The 22154-nt window shown below is 45.7% G+C and overlaps 2 protein-coding genes across 2 annotated transcripts; one reads left to right on the top strand and one right to left on the bottom strand.

The window, feature by feature from the left end:
- Positions 1-1771: 1771 nt before the first annotated feature.
- oxa1l (OXA1L mitochondrial inner membrane protein) lies at positions 1772-9646 on the top strand. The gene is made up of 11 exons (XM_080022967.1): positions 1772-1904; positions 2927-3061; positions 3177-3302; positions 3404-3692; positions 4618-4761; positions 5606-5691; positions 5798-5962; positions 6650-6754; positions 8017-8179; positions 9065-9145; positions 9427-9646. Exons 1-11 carry the CDS (start codon positions 1794-1796, stop codon positions 9546-9548), a joined length of 1527 nt encoding a protein of 508 aa, XP_079879093.1. The 5' UTR covers positions 1772-1793; the 3' UTR covers positions 9549-9646.
- Positions 9647-9763: 117 nt separating this feature from the next.
- On the bottom strand, positions 9764-20940 carry slc7a7 (solute carrier family 7 member 7). Its single transcript, XM_080022968.1, has 10 exons — positions 20785-20940; positions 18077-18706; positions 15504-15629; positions 15168-15312; positions 14143-14266; positions 11855-11958; positions 11601-11697; positions 11197-11346; positions 10795-10978; positions 9764-10567 (listed from the first exon to the last, which is right to left on the bottom strand). The coding sequence occupies exons 2-10, from the start codon at positions 18570-18572 to the stop codon at positions 10494-10496; spliced, it is 1500 nt and encodes a 499-aa protein (XP_079879094.1). The 5' UTR covers positions 18573-18706; positions 20785-20940; the 3' UTR covers positions 9764-10493.
- Between the last annotated feature and the right edge of the window lie 1214 nt (positions 20941-22154).

Below are 22154 nucleotides of genomic sequence, written 5' to 3' on the forward strand. Positions count from 1 at the left end.
AGGTATCTAGGAGAACGGTCAAGCGACTGTGCTTCCCAACAAATGAGCAAGAGAAAGCGAGAAGAGGAGGAAAACAGTGAAAATGAGAAAAAGAGAATAAGAAAGGAGAAGAATAAAACACCCGGGTGCTTTCTTCTGTGCTTCTCTCCGAGAACACAATCAGAATAAGACGTAGCTTCTCAGAGAGACATTGAGGATGGAACTAAAGATGATGACGGATCAGTGACATAAAGCTGAACAAAAATGTGATTTTCTTCAAAAGGATATTTATTTATAATAAATACATAATAAATAAGTTATTCATTATTCAAACAAATCATTCATTATACAACATAAACATAGAGACAATAAAGGCCATAGGCAAGAAACACAATACATGATCCTCTCAATATCCTCTTAAAAAAAAGATAATCTAGTAAATTTGGAAAATTTGAGTGTTAATTACCCTTTTCAATCATTTTGAAATTAAAAAAAGACATTGCTGTAGGGAAGTAAGCAGTTACAGTATTCATGACATATGCATGTGACTAATAATGTCTAGGTTTGAGTCTCTCTATGACATTGGCATTATAGTGCTTTCTGGACACTATGAATAAGCATAGAATACATAAAATAACCTTGAAAATATGAAATTGAAATGCACCAAAAAAGTTGATTTGAAGTTGATCTGGGGGCAGGGGTGCAGGAGGTAGAGCGGGTCTTTAGTGATCGGAGAGATTGCCGATTCGATCCGGTCAATGACTAGGATGGGGGAAATGCAGAGATTGCATTTTATTGCCTCAGTACTTGGACTCTGTGTAATGACAATAAAGTCGAAATATTTCATCCAATGTGCCAAATAAATGCAAAAACACAATATCACCCGTTTACGTGTCAATTTGTGTTGTTTTGAATGGTGATTGATTGATTGATTGATTGATTGGTCGACATCCTAGTTGATTGATCCCTGAGGGGAGAGTTATAATGTTCAGTGGTGGACGGTATAAGTACAAGTACTTGATGTGCACAAGACCGTTTTTCAAATATCTGTAATGAATTAAGTTGATTCAGTTTTGTATACTTTCAACACAGTAACGTTGCTTTAGTTCATCTACCTCAACACTGCTCACCTCAACTCGACTCAACGCGCCGCAACTTGAGAAAACACATCAATACGAATCACTGATTTGTTCACGGGGATACACTCACACTCACTCCCTGGGAACAAATCAGTGACCTGGTGATGAGTGTCCATCGCTGGTCAGACGATGATGGGTGCATGTTTTTTTTTTGGGGGGGGGGGGTCCTTACTGACGTGAGGTGGAGGAAACCCCATGTGAGCACGGGGGAGAACATGCAAACTCCACACAGAAAGGCTCCTATTTGGGAGACAACCTGCCCGGCGCACGGTGCCAACAGCGCCCCAGGCGGGAATCGAACCCAGGACCTTCTTGCTGTGAGGCAGCAGTGCAATGCATCGTGTCACCCAAAATCCTTCAGTTTAATATAATTCATTGCAAATAAATCGGTGCGGCTCACTTCCTTTATGTTGTGGCTTTTGCATTTGTGTTTTGTCTGTTTGCATTAGTTGTTTTGTTAAGCTGCAGTGCGTTGGGCTCTCAGGGCCAGGTAGGTATCTCACTGCTTACTATAATGATTTTAATTTGCGAGGAAAAAGCTTTGAATTAATGCCGTCACATACTATCAAAATGTAGTTATAAACTTTTCTTTATGCAAATATCACATCGCCTAATCAACGTTTGTCCCCGAGTCCTTTCCGTCGTACGCGTGACGCTATGTGACGTCACGCAGACATGGCCGCCATCAGGACGGGGGTGACTCCGGGCTGTCTAGCGAGACGCTTCTTGAGACACACCGGGAACTCGGGCCCGGGGAATCGTTCGCCAGCCGAGACATGGAACCAGGTCGGCTCGGTCATTCGGATCATTTTAATTGTTCCCCCACCTGGTTTTGCGGCGATTATGTGTAGATCACCGAAGCTAACTTGCTAACTTGCTAGCTGGCCGGCAGCCCTGCGTGCTTTCTGTGACTTTGACAGCCTTGATGGCACTGAACTGCAGTGTCAGTCCACCAAAACTATGCTGGATCATTGTAGGAGCTGATGGGACAAGAGTGTGATGTGTTATCATCATCATTATTATTATTGTTTGTATCATATAATAATAATATTAATATTAATAGCAATCATACACTCAATACAAACAAATGTACATACAATACACGGAAAATATCAGCAAAAATACATGTATGTATGTGGGTGTGTTTATATGTATGCACAATACCAACACAATGTGTACACAGAGAATGTATTTACAATGTGCAGCGTCGGGGATGAATACATTTTTAAAGTTTTGTACAGTGATGTACAGACTGTAACATTTCCTAAGATACAGATGCAATCCTACCATGAATATTTATACACAGTGTATTGAATAGACAGAAGCCTTCCCTGTGTGCATCCTCTATTGAACTCATCCAGAGATGTGCAGTTTTGTGTAAAAGTTATTACACCTTAGACATGCACGTTTTAATTTGTAGTGTGTTTTATCCCCACGTGTTGGTTTTCAATATTCAAGAGGTTTATTTGTTACATACATATACATACTTGGGGGGTTGTGTTGTCGCTAGGAAATCTAGGAAGACAAATCTATTCAATTCCTGCAGAGCTAGTTGTAGAATGGTACCATTGCCAATCCGATCTGACCATGGGAACTTCAAAATCAAAGTAAAATAACTGTATTCTCTAATTCGATCATGTATTGATAAATGGCCGGTTTGACCTCTAAAGGGGAGTGTGATTTAGGCTTCCAAATTCTGTCGTTATCTATCACAGTATTTCATGTCTTATTATGATTACATTATGGTGTAGTGACTAGCACGCGCATTGCTCACCCCTTAAAAAAAACGTTTCTGTATCTCCAACTAGAGGATGCTCCAGCGATGTCATCTTCACACGGTGGTTGTGTGCAGAAGTCCTGCCGCCAGGGCTCTCCTTGGTCGACGCCGAAACGGAGAATTTCTCCTGGTTAATGCAGTCGCAGTCAGGCACAACAGCTCCCAGGTATGATTGCTGGTTTAAAGGTTCTTTAATAAAAAACTGATCTGATCAGTTGTTTACTTTTCTCCCTCTGTGTTTTCAGTAGTTTAACCCTGCGGTAATGATGTCATTTCACCAGATCCCAAGTGAAATGATTTCTGAGGATGTTCCACTTGCGGAAGCCTCGGACTCGGCGTCGGTCCTGGACTTCACTAATGCGCTCACTGACCCCGCGCTGATCGTCGCGCAGTCAATAACCAAGCAGGTTGTCGTGAGGCCACAATACGAATAAAATACATCTGGGCTCATTACTTGCACAACAAAATTAATAATAACAATTCTTGTCTTGAATACTGCCATTTCCAGATCCCGATTGAAAGGGTTTCTGAGGCGGTGGAAGCCTCCGTCTCCACATCCATTCTGGATTCCTCCCTCGTCCCTGTCGCTGCCGATCCGGCTCCTGTCGTCAGCCAGCTGATCACGGAACTGACAGAGGTTCCGCCGACTGCAGTCGAGGTTCTTCAAGGAGCTCTTGCGGAGCCGACCTTGGCAGAGCTGGGATTGGCCGCCCACACGCCAGTCGGGCTGATCCAGAACATGCTGGAGTTTATGCACATTGACTTGGGCATGCCTTGGTGGGGCGCCATCGTCGCAGGTAAGATAAACAATCTATTAGCAGGTTTCTTACCCGTTGCTTGAAGTGCTTGAATTTCATTCTCAGAAATTGAAGTACCGCAATACCTTGAAAATAGCCCCTTTTGTGCTGAGCCTTAAAAAAAAAAACACGCTCATTAAAACCTGCAATTCCTCCTGGTTTTGTTATTCAAATCCTTAGGTAATGAAAAAAAATCCAGGATCGCTTTTACGACATAGATTATGCCAGGGAAATGTTAATTCAATCCAGCATGGTTGGAAATAGACGCTTATAATAGTAGGTGACAATGAGATTAATAATAGATATGTTGGGGTATACTATTAGATATACTAATAAAATAATAAACAATGAGACTCAAATTATATTTTGATTAATAAAGATCACATTGAAAATTTACTCTATTTGTTTTGCATGAAGACCTTGAAAATTCAAAGAAATAATGCCTTAAAAGAGTAGTCCTCGAATTTCATTTTATAATGCAAGAATGAACCTAAACCATTTCAGATTTGTGTCATCAATTTAGACTTCACGGTCATTCCACAGCTAATGATTAAGGATAAGGATATTCGATTCGGCCCAGATACAATTTAAGAACCTTTACAGAGGCATGTACTACGTACAAGGACGCAACGCAAACCTTTTTATTATAATTATTATTATTTTTTTAATTATACATAGAGGTTTGTATGTTCCCTTGAAACGTAATAGTTCCGAATCCTCCCAAAAAGATCAACATGCAGTTTCTACAGCCCAAATGAGTTCATTTTTAATGTGGGCTTTTTGCATTCACTCACTACTTAATTACAAAAGAAAAATGGAAATTTAACCCATGGGAGAATTGTATTGTGTTCATTATTTCCTGCAGTTTGTGTTTCTTCATATTCTCTCTGCCTGTTTTCCGCTCTGGCCTCCTCCTCTCACACAGGAACGCTGCTGGCGCGCCTGGCCTTGTTTCCGGTCATCGTGAAGGGCCAGAGGGAAGCGGCCAAGCTGAACAACGTGCTGCCCCAGATGACCAAGCTCACCACCAGGATGACGGAGGCCAAACAGAGCGGAAACAAATTTGAATGTGAGTGTTCAATACACAATGTTGATGTTCAGTTGGACTTGTACAATATACCTCCTCATAATCTCATTAGACTTTTTAAACAGTCAGCAATATGCAGTCAAGATGAGGATTAATTTGAATAAACAATACAAATAAACCTAAATGTATACAATAAAGAATAAAAATGGCTATTAAAATAACCTTCTGATAGACAATGCGATCAACCTAGAATCACGTATTTTTCAATGTACAAAAACCATAAACAATAAAATAAAAATGATAAGAATAATAATAATAATAGAAAAATTGGTAGAAAAATTGGTAAATGTACGATATAGCTGAATAACAAATAAATATCCAATAAAAACCGACATACTAAAATGAAATAAATCAAACAATAACAGAAAAACAATTTAAATAAAACAACCGAATCTAACCTGAAATGAACAATAAAATAAGCCTACCAATCAGCAACCACCAATGAAGTCTCATAATATACAATTAACCAATAAACAATAGAAATATACATAACCTAAAAAACACTTGACATTGTTGTGGTTGTGCAATATTTGCAAATATATAAAGGGATTTAAAAAAAAATTGAAATAAGATAGTACTTTATCGATGCATGCTAATGTACTCTCTTAATGTTTTCAGTGTTATTTTCTTAATATTTTCTTAGGTGCAGTGATTTAGTCAACGATATCGTCCTGTGGAGCTTAGATGAAATATCGCGTGCGCGCACCGGCCGTCATCGGCAAATGGTTATCGCTCATTGTTGAGGTCTTTGGATAAAACCAATTGTGGTCTTTGTCCGTGTCGCCACCTCATTGGTTTCTCTTGCGCTGTTGTTTCCGTGTCGCAGTCGCCAAGGCCTACACAGATCTGAGCGTGTTCCAGAAGAAGCACAACGTAAACCCCCTCCGTGGGTTTCTGGTTCCTTTGGTTCAGGTTGGTCTGTCCCCGACAATGTTTCCATCATTGACTGTTTGGAATACCGAAGCTGATGAATGGAAATCAATAAATAAAATGTAATCTCCGTCCGTGTCCCGCCCAGGCCCCCGTCTTCATCTCGTTCTTCATCGCCCTGAGGAAGATGGCGTACCTCCCGGTGCCCAGCCTGCAGACGGGAGGTGCGATGTGGTTCCCGGACCTGACAGCCGCAGACCCTTTCTACCTGCTGCCTCTGGCCGTCACCGGCACCATGTTCTTCATCCTGGAGGTGACATCCACTGAAGCCATCATGCGCTTGCTTCCCCAATTTGATTCGATTGTTGACCATGAATGAAAGACTCGACTTCACGACTCGACTCGACTACAATTTGATATTTTGCCCTCTGGACTTGACACTGATGGCTCGAAAGGACGTGACTTCAATATTTACGTTTTACTTTCAAAAAACAGTCAAAACACTATGGTCCTGGTGTACTGCACTTTCATAGACCCACAGGGACATCTAGTGGCAGAATGGGAGTGCTGCATTTAATTTTGAACTTTCCAAATCATTGGCATTTCAGATGACTTGGATTTCTTTAACCTGTCCAATAACTTGACCTTTTCTTGCTTGACGTTTAGCAGGAACTCTCCTCGATTTGCTTGATTCCAAACACTGCAACTCGGAACTTGACTTGAGACTTGCCTGTTCCTTAAAGATCTCCCACCTAGTCCAGCGAGGGAACTATTGGTGCAGATTTTACCGCCTTAAAGTTAAAGTGTCAGAAGTTCAAGTTCGAGAGATTATTTGTCACATAGTTTAGCTGTTTGAATGTTTTTCCCTGGACAGATCTTCAGTATCTGATCAAATTTGAGTCAATGGCTTTTTCTGATCCCATCTACACAAAAGAACCAATGTGTCTGATCCGTCCACTCTGACCGATGTGTTTCACAGTGTCTGCTTTCATTCTTTCAGCTGGGTGCCGAGTCCGGGATCGACAACCCCAACCTGCGAGCCATGAAGACTGTGTTTAGGATCATGCCTTTCGTCATCCTCCCCCTCACCATCAACTTCCCCACGGTGGGTCTCGACGCCTTCAGAATCCTTAAAATAGTTTTCTCTTTTTACTGTTGATGTTGACTGCAATTCCGACCATTTTTGAGCTGGACCTCAGTTTATGGTCTAGATTTTTCCCTTAGCGATGCGTCGATGAATTTACATAGCTTCACGTGTGCTTGTTTAAATGATTGTGTGTATTATTGTGAGTATTGTTGTGTTGGATTATTAAGTCAGCGTATAAACTGAACTTTCCAATTTAAGTTCCCTTGGCCCAATGTGATTACAATTCAATGTTGGAATATTAACACCCTTTTACCAATACAATGAATTAGGGTCTGTTTTCGCTTAAAAGATTCAGGCCGAAAGGTTTTGTTTCCGATTTTATCGTAGTCAAAAAGATTCAGATCAAAGCCTCTAGATTAACGTGGTCAAAAAGATTCAGGCCGAGGTCTGTGAAGGAGAGAGCCTGCACCTCGGGCTCGTTAAAAAACTCAGCCCAAGGTTTGAAAAAACTGTCTCGGCCAGACGCTCTCATCTTACTTTGACCTTCAAACTTGGAAGAAATCACTTGAACAGAACAAAAGCTGATGTGTACAAGTTTTATTATGTATCAGAAAAGTACAGAGTGGGTTTCGTGAAACCCAAACTGATTTCTTCCTTTGTTCTCATATCTTTATAGTCATGGCGGGGCGTTTGCTCGTTTACATATCTTGCCTCTTTTTGTGTCAGAAAATAATCAGAAATCGTAGTCTAATTTCTTTGTTTAGCTATGCTCTGATGTCGCTTTTCAGCCAGCCAATCACAGCCTTCATAGCCGAAACCCTCCTCTTTTGAAGGTGGCGTTCATTTGTAGTTTTCTACGACAGAAAGACTGATTTCTGCTGACTCTTCAGTCAGGGCTTGTCCCTTACACGACCTCGGGAGTGCCCTATTAGAATCTTGAGTCTTGACTCTATTTGTCATACATGGCCCCATCTGGTGGTTTACAGAGTGTACTGCTTTTCAAAGGTATTTTTAAGGGATAGTTTTGTATAAAATTTGGTTGTTCTTGCATTGTCTTTAGTATAACAAATTGTGGGTTTTCATGCGGGGTGACTAAATTTAACCATAAATGGTTACTAATTAAGCCACAACAGGCCATTCTGGACCATATTGGGAAGTTGACTAAGCCAAAACTTAAATTTTTTTTATCTCGGTTTACACTAGAGAAGGCATTTCTCGCTGGTGACATCCTACCATCTCTCCCTCCCTCTCTCTCTCTCTCTCTCTCTCCCCCCCCCCAGGCGGTGTTTACCTACTGGCTGACATCCAACTGCTTCTCCCTGGGCCAGGTGGCCCTGCTCAGACACCCCCGAGTCAGAGAGAAGCTCAACATCCCCGAGCGGGTCGCCCACCCGTCCTCCGCGCTGCCCCAAAACGAAGGCTTCTTCGCCAGCATACAGAAGGGTGGGTCTTCTGAAGATGGCTTAAATGAGTGACAGGGTTGATTTTTCAGCATAGAATATGCTGCAAAAAGAGAAATAGAAATATGCAAAAAGTGGCGAACTAACATTCAAGCTAATTGTGTTAGGGCAATACTGTCAGCGTAATGATTCTAAAATGTATGTACGTACATTGAGAGTGACCTTCTCCGTCAATATCAGTGAAAATACAGGAAAAAGAATGAGAGAACATGCTTTACTTCTTCCCACGGCCTTCAGGGGATTTCAGGTGATGACACTTCTTGTTGAACATGTGACGTATTCCAAGTATTTCAGGTCACAGGGTTGAGTGAATATTATGGGACGTTACTAAAATGTTAAAATGTTCATAATCTATAATGAACTAAAAATGGCAGAAATGGCACCGCGATGGTGGAATCACCATGGTCTGACAGCATTTTCCTCACTCTGAACCACGCGGATATGCATGGGCCACAATATCAGTTCCTAAATTCTACTGAAAACAGGTAAAGGTGATCTAATGCTTTAAAATAAAAAAAACAAAAAAAAAAAAGGCTGATGCTGAAGAGATTAATTTTAAAGATTGTGATTGGAAATTGATTAAAAACAAAAAGAAAAAGACGAAAAAATCAAATACCCCATTATGCATCAAGTCATTTGAGGTAAGACGCTTTTGTCCGATGCGACTTATAAATAAATGTGTTTTTAGTAGTTCAGACTGTGCATCAGTCTTTATTATTTTGTCAATATTTTTCAGTATCATGAAAATGTAATGTTAATACTCAGCCCTAGTGTAGGGTTAGGCTTACATTGGGTTTGGATAACCATGAGGATTTTTCTTTTCTTCCCGCTTCGTTTCTCCCGTGTTGGCATCACTTTCTCTTTCCAGGGTGGAAGAACGCTCAGCTCGCCCAGCAGTTGGAGGAGAGAGAGAGGAGAATCAAAAATCACCTGGACCTCGCTGCCAAAGGTCGGCCACGACTTCCTCCCAGATATCACACTTACGGACATTTTCCCCCCAGATCAGTATTTTCTATAGTGCCGTCCTGTCCAATTTGCAGAGGAAGGGGGGGGGGTAGATTTGGGTGGTAACTATTCTTTATTTATTTCTAAGTGGTCTTCACCCTGAAGTGCTGTTTCACATGTCGCACACTAGAGAGCGCCATCGCTCTGATCGTCAATTCTCGGAATTAAACGCTCGCATCGGGCGTTTGTTCCTTTTTTTTCCTCTCTCTCTCTCTCTCTCTCCAGGTCCGTTGAGGCAGACCTTCACCCATAACCCCCTTCAGCAGACTGCAGCGCCAGCCAAAGACAAGTCCGTCTCCCAGGCAGCGAGCAGCAAGGCGAGGCCCTGGAAGGAGACCATCGGATAGAGGACGCGACACTCTTAAAACGTGTAAATATTTATGAATTGAATGGTGTAAATCAGTGTGTGTTATCCTAATAAAGGGCAACATGTTGCCGTATAAGATCCGTGCTGTGGTCCTTTGTCATTTGGCCAGCAGTTATTGTGAGTTTCATCAAAAGTCCATTATATTATTCACTGGTAATTTTATTATAAATACATACAAGTCTCAGTCATAACACTTTTTGTGGACAGGAGTCCTTCCATACGTTTTAAAAGTCTGTGTTTAACTGTTTAGGAATACTTGGGTTAATCGATCAGTCAAAAGGATTTTGATAGGAATTCTCTAAGATTAGCCCTGAACAACGGAGATACATTACAACACAAGATTTCCAGATGAGTACGTATGGGGGGGGGGAAGCTACCAACTGTCTTGCTTTTCATTTGGATGCAGAGGACATTTCTTTCTGTGGCCAACAGTGCTTTCTGTTTCAAAGATGTTCCAAAAAAATTCAACCAAATGATTTGACCCTCAATTAATTCTGTCCAATATTAGATTGGATCGTAATCCCATACGCTGGCCCTTTTGAATATGTGATTTGGAAATACAAATTTAAAACCGATCCAGACAAAGTTGCAAAAAAAAAAAAAAAAAAAGTTTCTTAAATAGTGTATAAAATGTCCTCTTTTAAGTCACAGTCAGCTGTCATTCTGGCTGCTGCTTTCTTAGTTATTCCAAGTCCTGCCGCGCATCAGGCGTGCAGTATCACCAAAGAGACGGTTGATTGAGAGGAAGGAGGCCGGATCGATCCATCCGTTCGTCCTGGCGCTTTTTGGTGGAGCTCAGGCCCGCTCCGTGGACGGTCAAGGCCCCTGGTTGGGTGGGGGTGGGGTTGAGGGACTGGTCAAGATGACTTCTGGTCAGGAGCCCTTTTGTGAGTTTGCAGTCTTTGGGAGAGTCCGGGGGAAGCCTCTACTCCACCTTGTCGGTGTCCATTTCGGTCAAAACGGAGAAGCAAACCTTCTGGATCAGCATGCCAAACCGGGCTACAGGGAGGAGAAAGGTGAGAGGAGTCATTCAGCCTGCTTGGTCGTTATCTAGCATCGCTGAAACTTCAGGGATCGGCCATTGGAGGCGTTCACGTAATCATGTGCACATGATCTTTATCTCATCCCGCTGGACCGAATGTGTCTGGCGTCAGAATTGAGGGGAAAAAAAAAAAAAAAGATCAGCCGTACATGAATCCCGTTGGTGCCCCGTTTAAATTTCTTACCGATGGCTCTCCGCAGCCACATTGGCCTCTTGTGGGCGGGGGTGTAGCAGCAGAGGAAGTACACGGGCACCCCCGACAGGGCGATGCCGATGCCGATCAGCGAGTTGACGGTGTCGCTGTAGAGCGGCACCACCACCAGGAAGACGGTGAGGAAGCAGAAGACGATGGGGAAGAACAAACTGAGCTGGGGAGGGAGAGAGAAGGGGGGGGGGGGTCAGAACAGACATCCACGCCGAAATGACGCGCGACGGCGACTTGGTGCACGAGCGAAACGCCTCCCAACTTTTAAGTGGGCGCCGCAAAGACCTGGAGGGGAAACGGGAACGGCGCGTTGTTTTTCCAAAATCTCTACGGCGGAATGAGGAGACCGCTAATGGGCCGGTGCAACGGAGTTTGCGCTACCTTGAGCGGCCTCTTCATGTCGGGTTTCTTCCAGCGCAGGTAGAGCTGCCCCAGGATGGACAGGCCCACAAAGAACCAGTAGCTGAAGCTGTAGTAATTGATGAGTCTGAAGATGTCCTCCACGCAGAGGTAGATCAACGCCATGACGCCCTGCGAGAGACGGAAATGGTTAATGCAAGACCCCGCGAACCAGGGTCTGGCTTCTTATCACCTTCCGCTTTTTTTTTGGACCCAGCAGCACCATGAAAGCACTTTGAGAGAATGTCAGTTCGTTATGCAGTGGGCGCGCGCGCGCACACACACACACACACACACACACACACATACACACACACACACACACACACACACACACACACACACACACACACACACACACACACGGTACTATGAAGGTGACTGACGTTGAAGAGCAGAGCAGGGACAGGGGTGTAGCGATGCACGTGGATCATGCACAGGTAGTCCGGCAGGTGGCCTTCCCTGGAGCCCACGAAGAACAGCCTTTTTTTTTTTTTTTTTTTTTCGAGACACAAACACATGGAATGGGATGAAGACACACGCAAAACGGAGAGGAAAAAAACCCAAAAAAACAAAAAAACTTCTCGCCATCCTTTAACGGAAGAAACGTCACGGACGATGGTCGGCGGTCGTCACTCACCTGGATGAGGCCAGGATGGAGGCGTTCAGGCCTCCGAAGCACGACAGGGCCACGGCGAGAGGGATGGTCCAGTTCATCACGCCAAACACCTGGTCCGCAAACGTCTGGGCGAGCGGACAAGAGGAAGGAGAAAAAAATTAAAAAATAAATAAAGGTTGCATGTGTCGGGCGCATGTGGCGCTGCATACTTCTCCGAACGCATCTTTCTCCCCCCTTACTTAAATCGAAACATCAGAAACGTGAGCAAGTTCAAATATAAATATTGAAAAACAAACATTTGAGATCATGTGACATAGAGAGAGAGGAACCGGCGTCGTCTGAGGATGAACCAGAAACTTTTTACACCGAGTCGTCGCACAGCTCTTTTCATAAGAGTCTGTCACCCACATAAAAGGTAAACTAGAATATTATTAATGTTATTAATATACACTGTCTCATTCAAACTTGTTTTGATCAAAACATCACAAACATAAGCAAGTTTAAATATCAATATTGAAAATAAATATTTTGAGGTCATGCATGGCACATTTGGGTTAAGGGGGAAACATATCAACCAGTTTTGGGCTTATTTTTAACACACTGCAAGCTTTGTTGTCCCTTGCTTCCCCGTGGGCGATCGACATAGACAGACATAGAAAGAGAGAGAAAAAGAGACAAACTTTTTGGAGGAATTATGCGGGTTTTTGCACACAGACCTGGCAACCACCGGTGGAGTCTTCGTTGACAGAAGTGTCTCTTTTCGCTCTCTCTTTCTATATCTCTGTCTGTCGATCGCCCACGGGAAAGCGAGGGGCAAATGAGCTTGTATTGTGTTAAAAATCCGCCAAAAACTGGTTGAAATGTTTCCTCCTTAACCCAAATGTGCCATACATGATCTCAAATGATTTATTTTCAATATTTATATTTAAACTTGCTTATGTTTCTGATGTTTTCATTTGAAAAAGTTTGAACTATACACTGTATATTAACAATATTAATAGTATTCTAGTTTCACTTTCATGTGACAGACTGTTATGAAAAAACATGACTGACGACTTACTGTACAAAAGATGCATATATTTTTTAAATTCATAACTATCTTATTTTTTAACAGTATGTGTTCGGATATAAGATCCTGCAATCAATAAAACATTTGGTGATCTGCTGCAGGTTTGATGTTAAACCACCATTCAAACCCTGCAAGCCCAAAGGACGGAAAGATTATAATCAGCGTTTCAAAAACATTTGCTTGTGAACCTCAACCACGCGGACGCCTCAGTGGCGTTTAAACCGAAAGCCTCCTGCGCTCGGAGCACCGCCTCAACTCAGAAGTTCCCGCCCAACGACCGAGCCCGCTTCAGACACGGCGCCTTCAGACGCCTGTTCGTCTCCACCAATCATCTGAGTAAAGGAACAGATCTTGGATGGAAAAGCGGGGCCTTGAACCTGCGACGGGAGCACCAGCAGTCGGCATTTTAACCCATTTAACCCACCCGGTCATATTCCCGCTTGGGCGTGGTCTCCGGGCGTTTTTTTTTTTAAAGGCGCACCTGTGTTGCCGGCTTTCAAAATAAATAAATAAAACCCTCCCTGGGCTTCAAACCCTCAAGCAACTCCTACAGCGGCTTATCTCGCTGAGCCAGCAAGCCCCAGCAGGCGAGATCGTCTCCCGTGATCACTTCATTTCGGGAGCAATGGCGTGCCGGCAAAACAAAACAAAACAAAACAAACAAAAAAAAAAGACTGGAACTTGTGACAGTACTATAAGGCAGCGTCCGAACCCCGTCACGCCACAGAGCCCCGCTGAGGGGGTCCGCCTTCTCTGAGATTGATGCTGACCACCCCCCTAATGCCCCCGTGGCAGAGAAAATGGTGTAAAGTGCATTCTAGGAGGGAACTCCTGGGAGCTCTGGACTGCAGGAAATGGCGTTTCAGGTGTTAATAGTGATCACAATTTCTTCAGCTCCCCCTCCGGACCTCCCCCTTCCCTCAGCGAATAGCGCCCTTCTTCTGATTTTCACCCCTGCCCCTGAAATGCTCTATGCATGCCACTGGTTAGGAAGGTCAACTATTTAGGCCAGAAACTTATCATATGGCTCTATGTGGGTGTCTAGATAGCTTCCAAAGTGATTGTAATTGAGCAAATTAAATACAGTGGCATCTAAGGACACTGTCTCAAAGTCCTTCATTAAGGATTTAAAAACATTGACTCAAACCAAGTTGGCTCATTTCAAACTGCTCATACAACTATTCCGGGCAGAGAGTGCGGCGTGCATGAAGAGAAGGTGGAGAAAAAAGGCGTGACTAACCACGGCGACGGCATCGCTGTCCAGGATGGCATTGATGGGGAGGACGGTGTAATAGGCCACATTGGTCAGGATGTAGATCACAGTCACTACGGGCATGGAGATGGCGATGGCGAGCGGCAGGTTCCTGAAGTTCCCAGAAACGACCAGCGGGAGGAGACAAAACCGAGGGAAAGAGAGAGAGAGATGGGGGGGGGGGGGGGGGGACCTTCAGTTTGAATGTTCCTTGAGAGTGGCTGGAGCTGACCTCTTAAGGTTAGGGTGGGGTAGAGATTTGATGGAGGGGTCGGGGGCAGAGCGGAGGAGGGCAGGGGGCGTTGTTTGTCACCTAATCTGCCTGAGAACTCAGGGAGCGGCGTGTGATCCAATCACATGTCTGGCCTTACTTCATTTGACTAGCTTTTGGCGGTGCGAATCAAAGCAAGAGGCTCAAATACACAAATACACAAGCACTTCCCCATGAACACACACACACACACACACCCCCACACACACGCACGCACACACACACACAAACTTTCTTTGAGCCATCAAGAGTTCTCGGAGAGATTCCCGTCAGTGTGTTAAGTACTTATATCGTTTCATCTGTCATTTATTATAATAATAATAATCATTTCTATCCATATTGGTGATTGATAATGACAGACTGTCGGCCTTCCTCTCCACCGTTTCTGGACACACCGTCTCTAATCAGCGGGCGATTCGGAAAGACGGAAAAGTGCGACGAGGCTTGATGAAATCACCGAGACGTGAGTCTTGGCATTTTTCTTTTATCATTGGGGTTCCCCCCTCACCCCCCCCCCGCCGAATCCTTCAACTCGCCTGTTCCCCCGCCCCTCTGACTGAGTGATACAACAGCTTAAGGAAAGGGGGTGAAGTCAATACCACGGATAACAACGACACAACGATGACACCGTCTACTCGCTGTAGAACTGGATTCCCTACGACACTGAACTATCACTTGGAAAGGGGACTAATAAATTTGACAATTGACTATCGACCGTCTAACCTCCCCGCGTCGTCCTTACCTCTCGGGGTTCTTGATCTCCTCCGTGACAAAGTTGAGGGTGTCCCAGCCGGAATAAGAGAACAGGGCGGAGTACAACGCCAGGGCGATGCCGCCGGGGTCCCTGGAGGAGCCCTCAAACAGGCCCTCGAAGTTCTGAGTGTGGCCTGGGAAGCAAAGAGCAAGTCAATAAAGGAGCAATTTTAGATCCCTCGATATTTAACGTCGTGAGACCTGACTTGGAGCCATAATGTGTTAACAACACAACGCTGCCAAGGACCCGATCGCCCAACGCAGGATCACAGTAATATGGAACATGCTTCAGGGTCGGGAAAGGAAAAAGCGATGGCGTCAGAACCTTGTCCGATCTTCACCAGGCCGGTGATGATGACGGCGATGAGGGCGATGACCTTGGCGTAGGTGAAGAAGTCCTGCACGCGGGTGCCCCACTTCACGTAGGCACAGTTGACAAAGGTCAGCAAACCTGAGCACAAAGACACGCAGGCGTCTCAGAGATAACACATGCGCTTTGGGGTTCACTTCCTGCGCGCACGCAAAATCCAGCGGGGACTTTGACGGACTTAATAAATAAATAAATAAATAAAATAGATACATAAATAGATAAATAGATAAATAAATAAGTAAGTCAAGAACGCCAGCGGTGGCATTTTCCTGGTATGCGTGTGTCGCTCTGGTTTAAGGAAACGGCGCTGCTGACTCAAGCAAAGTGGCCTGTTTTTCAGACGGGGAAACAGCTGAGTGAACATAAAAGCTTACAGGCGCACACACACACACACACACACACACACACACACACACACACGCACGTGCACACACACACACACACACACACACACACACAGGTAGCAGTTGACCAAAGAGTCTTTTTTTTCACACACTCTTCACCACATCGGGTGTCTCACGAGTGGAGCACGCCGCTGGCCGTGTGATCGGAGCTTGTGCGTGGTTTGTTGACGTTACCAGGAGACGCCGGTCAGATTATGTTCGTATCTGTCTGTAGATCTTGCCCCTTGAGAAGAGCTTTCCTTGCAAAATGGGGCCCTGCCTCCGGTGGACGCCATCAGATTACAGAAGCATACAACAGAAATTATAAATAAGCGCCACAGGAACATACTGTTTACCATCTGATTACCAGCCCGGCCGACTTTTACAGCCAGCTCTAACCATCCACCTCGCGAACCCCTTATCAGCCATCGTTCCCTCACAAGGTTGTAAACCCGGAGATAGCGCGGACACACGGCCTCCCCAATCTGTGTGCATTCACCGAGATCGTTATTGCCTTTGCCCAGGGCTATCATATCAACTTCACCGGAGATACCGAGGACAAACTCAGCAATCGTGTGTTTCCATCTCTGTGGCGGGGCGGCTACCGACTCAATTTGTCACCGCGTGGCAATGCTGAGTTGACACATTTTTATCTTTTTTACAGCCTCTGGGTGCGTTCCGCTGCTCCACCAGCGGCCTCCTTGATTACCCTGAAGCAATAAGCAACAGACCTTAGCCGGACAGAGAAGGAGGTAAAAAGGCCCACCGCCGACCACTCCATTATCGCTACTCTCCCACGTTGACAGGTCGGGGGGGGGGGGGGGTCGTAGCGCGTCTTCTCACCGCAGGTAGTCAGTTCAAACACAACAGATCGCTCGCCCCCCCCCCCCCCCCCCGAGGACGGCGGGCCAGCCCCTCGCCACACAGAAGTACAGGCGCAGCGTGTTGACAGTGGAAGCCTAGAAGGGTGGGAGTGCGTGAGATCAGATTTAGGGGAGATGCCGGCCGCCTCAACGCCCAGGCCGCAGGTTTCCGAACACCAGGTCCAGATGTGAGGTGGATAGGGAGGAATGCTTCCCAGTGTGTGTGTGTGTGTGTGTGTGTGTGTGTGTGTGTGTGTGTGTGTGATATGGACAATAACACCAGTGCACCGCAGAGGCCATCGCCCCAGCGTGGGGCGAGGGGTGAGAAAAATATTTGTGAGATGATGGTCTGTTGAGTTTGGGTTAGTTTGGGTGAGAGCGCCGGGGGGTCTGTAGCTGTCAGTAGGGTGTAAAATCTGAAAGGTCAGAGTCTTTACTGCACCAAGGACTTTAGCTCATGGCTATCAGCTCAGTCAAGGCGCAGCTTATCTGGGTGTGTGTGTGTGTGTGTGTGTGTGTGTGTGTGTGTGTGTGTGTGTGTGTGTGTGTGTGTGTGTGTGTGTGTGTGTGTGTGTGTGCACCTGAAATGCCAGAGACTATACGGGAGTTTCTTTGAGATACAGCCCGTCCTCCGTGTGCTCGTTCCCCTAACAAACGTTCAGTGCTTGGATTTTTCTTTCGGTTGCCCCGGCCTCCCAGCCTCGTCGAGGGGGGGCGGGACTCGGGATGAATTCGGCTCGTGAGCTTGCGGCCAATCCCGAGACGGCGTTCGGTTCTCGCTTACCCTCAGCAAGCGAGGCCGGGAGAAAAAAACAAACAAACAAAAAAAACAAAACCCCAAGAGACTTCTCTGGGTTCTCGTTTCGATCGGCGTCGAGAGTCATTTTTGCGGCCTCTGGCGTGCTGATGCCGGCCCCTGAGTCACTCCGTCACTTGGGTTCCGGTCTCTGTGGAGTCAGACGCCGAGGCTCACGTGCGCCTCTCCCATCACGACCCCGATGACTCACCGACTCAAACCCTGTATTTCACCCGTGGCTTTTTCTTCCCGAAACACTCTCACAGCCTATTGACTATCTCTTTGTTCATATTTTGCCATTTTCTCCTTTTATTCCTATGCTTTATTTGTATTGCTTATTTTTTGTATGCAAGCTGGTGCTGACACAGCAGTTGAATAAAGTATCTGTCTCATCAGCAGAAAAAAAATTGAACTAGAATGCTCACACACACACACACACACACGCACGCAAGCGCACACACACACACACAGGTCATGGTGACTTACATATACAGGTTGCCGCCAGCATCCGGTTGGCCAGGTAGGGGGCCACGCAGGTGGGGAAGATGGGCTGCACCATGTAGTTGGAGAAGGTGATGGCGATGACGGCCTGGCTGGTGGGCTCGATGATCAGCAGCGACGTCCACAGCCGGATGAAGGCCATGAAGCCGCCGAAAGCCTCCAGGATGTAGGCGTAGGAGGCGCCCGACTTGGTGATGGTGGTGCCGAGCTCGGCGTAGCACAGGGCGCCGAACACCGAGAAGATGCCGCCGATGGTCCACACCACCAGCGACAGGCCGTAGGAGGCGCTGTGGATGAGCACGCCCTTGGGCGAGACGAAGATGCCCGAGCCGATCATGTTGCCCACGATCAGGCAGACGCCGTTCAGCAGGGAGATCTCCTTCTTCAGCTTCATGGACTCCTCCGAGCTGCGCGCCGCGGCCGGGGGGGCGGGGTCGCCGTTGGCCCCCTCTCCCGTGGGAGCCGGCACGTAGGACGCCATTGGCCAGGCGGCGTAGTCTAGGGAGGAACCGGGGTTTTTTTCAAGGGGTCCTTGCTTGGAGGACCGCGAAAGGGGGGCCACGGGGGTTGGATAGGACGACAATGTTTTTCCTGCTATAGACCTCCCGGTAACATCTGCGGAGGCAAGGCAGAAGGTTCCATGAGCGTGGCGGTTACCGCAGAGACACATTCGTCTGTAGCAACGTCGGAGTTCTTATCAACAATCGATGTCGCCATTTATGTGAGTCCGAGTGAAAACGCGGGTGACATCTGCAGGTCAGGGATCCTAATGTGAAAACAAACACCCTCAGCAGATAAAGCAGGTACGGAAAAAACATCCATACACGCAGACCGACGGCCACCGCGCTGCACCGCTGGATTTTAAAGTCATTTGGGAGCCATTAGGTAGTGCGGCAAACGGCCTTTTAAGGTTGTACATATTTACACAGCGAGGCAGAGGAGCAAATACGCCGCATGCCTAAAAACGCAGGGTCGCCAGCGTTGGGCGACGGCGGCCGTTGTTTAATAGTGTCAGTCACGCGGGCGTGGAGTTTATTAGGCGTCGGCATCGTGCGCGGTCACGTTTTCCAAAATTCATTCCCCGGGCCGTGCATAAAGCTGAATAACGGATAGCGTTTCGTACCGGATTTGGCTTGACACCGGAATTAACGCGGATAAACCGACGTCAACAGGTGGATAGTGTGGCGTCGGTTTTCGAAGCGGTAAACCGGACCCTCGCAAAGTGGATCGCCTCAGTACTTTGAATAAAGGCCGAGGAAGGGGACCGGACAAACAGTGGCGTGAACAGATACAGCGATTGATCCGAAGATAGAGGGATGGTGTCAGACGGGGGACGTAGAGATAGAGGCACAGCCAGCGAGAGGGGGAGGGGGGCTGACAGGTACGGAGACTCCGCGGAGGGATCTGGTGGTGGCAAAGGGACCTCACGGTGGAGCGAGGGGGTGGGGGGTGGAGTGGGGTCTGCACGTGATCAACGGCGTGTGACACTGAGAGGCGAGGCTCTTAGAAGCAGAGAGGGAGAGAGCAAGGTCCACACCGCCGCTGATAATAACGAGGCCTCCTGATCTACTCAAGGTTACATCCTGGGCAGGAAGGAATCCTCGACGCCAAGGAGGGATCAGGGTGTAAGCAGGCAGCTGAGTGTGCTGCCTGGTTGATAAGAGCCGAGGTACTACATACAGTATATATGTAGTACATACAGCTATATATAGTGTATATGTAGTACATACAGCTATATATAGTGTATATGTAGTACATACAGCTATATAAAGTATATATGTAGTACATACAGCTATATATAGTAAATATCTACTACATACATCTATATATAGTATATATGTAGTATATACAACTATATTAAGTATATATGTAGTACTTACAGCTATATTAGGTATATATGTAGTACATACAGCTATACATAGTATATATGTAGTACATATGTACACTATATATATATATATATATATATATATATATATATATATATATATATATATATATATATATGCTGCTGGACATCCATTATTGCTATGGAAGACGATCACCCACCATCCATTGGCAAAGCCTTTACATTGTGTGTGTGGTATTTCATTACCATTATCTATTACTCTACGTCCAAGATCAACTTGTTTGAAACGCGAAGTGATTTTCGAATTCGCCGCTGCGGGAGATGACGCTAAACGTTAAACGTTCCGCCGACGACACCGTTTCCGATCGTTTGCCTCCGCATGAGACACGGGAAAGGAGAGAACCGTGTCCCGGCGCACCAGACCCTGCCTGCGTCCGAAACACTGTTCCCCTCGACCGGCTCCGTGCCGGAGGAGCCAGCTGTGACGGCTCAAGTTTCGATGCTATCGGGCGAATTGATTGAGAAAGACGGGAAAGACAGCCAACAATTTACCACCAGACCGAGGCTCCTTCAAGTTCAAGTGTTACAAAACAGCGACGACGTCCTGGCGAAGAGATATCACTGCACGCCTGCGGCTCAGAAGGCCCACCGTGGGGTGGGCATCACAAATACAGTCTGACATCATAGTTATCCAACTGATATAACGGCTGCAGTCTCATTTAAATACTACAATTTACTGAAATTCGCCCATGTGGATCTGGGACGTGGAAGAAGTCGCCCTAAATAAACCCGGGATCCAGGAACCACGTGCTAATACAAGCATGGGGGGGGGGGGTTGTCTTACCTTTTCCAAACCTGGCAGCAGCTGGATGGTTATGTGTCGTGAACAGCAACAGCAGCGGCAACAACAAAATGTTGTCATTCAGACCGTGTCGTCATGGTGTCCTGTCCCCACCTCAAGCTAACATCAGATGCCTCGGAGGTGGATCGCCCTCTCCCCTTTCCTCCGACGCGGCGCCGCTCTGCCTTCGCCGCGCTTCACCGGGGGTGTGATCAGCTGGGCGGCCAACTTCTGCTTTCTAGCGTTGCCGTGGAGACGGAGCGGCGGGCGGGCGGGCGGGCGGGTGGGGCTGGTGGGGGTGGGGGTGGGGGTGGGGGTGGGCGTGGTCGTGCTTAATTGGTTTCGTGCTTCCGTCGCGAATTTAACGGCCGTTAATCACCGTTTTGTGCGGACGAAGACTTGGCGGGAGGCCGGTGATCGCAATCCCCTCGATCTGCTTCGGTCGGTGCATTGTTATACACGGTGGGACAGACCAGGAAGGGACCCCTCAAAAAGAAAAGGTTGACACTCTCAAGGGATATAAATATATATACAGAATATAGAAATTAAAAACATGAGGGGAATATTAATGATTAGAATTAATAAACAAATAAATACAAATGTTTACAAAAATGAAGCCTGGAAACCAATTGATAACTTAACGGTCTAAATACGGACAATATATATATATATATATATATATATAATAGTTTTCATTTATATATACATATATAGATTCAAGATTCAAGATTTTTTATTTGTCACATACATATACATACTTTCATACATATATGCAGTGAAATGTAATGCACATATATATATACACACATATATATATGTTTTAATTTATATACATATATATATATACACACACACACACACACACACACACACACACATATATATATATACACACACACACACACATATATATATATACACACACACACACACACACATATATATATATATATATATACACACACACACACACACACACACACATATATATAATGGATAATGATTTATTATTTATTTGAGGAGATGAGGCGTGACATATTTGTGTTGTGGATTCCCATCGCAGAAAGTTAATTTATAATTATCCCTCAATAAAACAATTTTGAATCCTCTTCAATAAAAAGAACAACAGGAATACGCCGTGTTTCATTTTGACCCTAATGAACTTGTCTCTAGCGAAGACCATTTAAAAAAAAACCTAAAAAAAAAAACCATAATAAAGACAAATTCTGTTCAATTTTTAACTTGAAGATGAATGAATGATATCTTATATTATTATCCTACAAGGATAGACTATCTGTGCCTGCCACTCTGCCCATACTGGGCTCCCCCCCCCTGGTACCTTCAGCCGATATATCTGCATAACGGGATTTTGT

Source organism: Zeus faber (genome assembly GCF_960531495.2).
Source record: "Zeus faber genome assembly, chromosome: 22".
In the NCBI taxonomy this organism is placed as follows: domain Eukaryota; kingdom Metazoa; phylum Chordata; class Actinopteri; order Zeiformes; family Zeidae; genus Zeus; species Zeus faber.

Bases quoted from the DNA above. Each gene is read 5' to 3' on its own strand.
- oxa1l (XM_080022967.1), top strand. From the start codon at position 1,794: ATGGCCGCCATCAGGACGGGGGTGACTCCGGGCTGTCTAGCGAGACGC. The intron at 1,905-2,926 runs GTCGGCTCGGTC...ATCTCCAACTAG, and splicing joins CAGCCGAGACATGGAACCAG to AGGATGCTCCAGCGATGTCA. The intron at 3,303-3,403 runs GTTGTCGTGAGG...TGCCATTTCCAG, and splicing joins CGCAGTCAATAACCAAGCAG to ATCCCGATTGAAAGGGTTTC.
- slc7a7 (XM_080022968.1), bottom strand. From the start codon at position 18,572: ATGGCGTCCTACGTGCCGGCTCCCACGGGAGAGGGGGCCAACGGCGAC. The intron at 15,630-18,076 runs GTAAGTCACCAT...CTTTGTGCTCAG, and splicing joins GCTGGCGGCAACCTGTATAT to GTTTGCTGACCTTTGTCAAC. The intron at 15,313-15,503 runs GTTCTGACGCCA...TTTGCTTCCCAG, and splicing joins CCTGGTGAAGATCGGACAAG to GCCACACTCAGAACTTCGAG.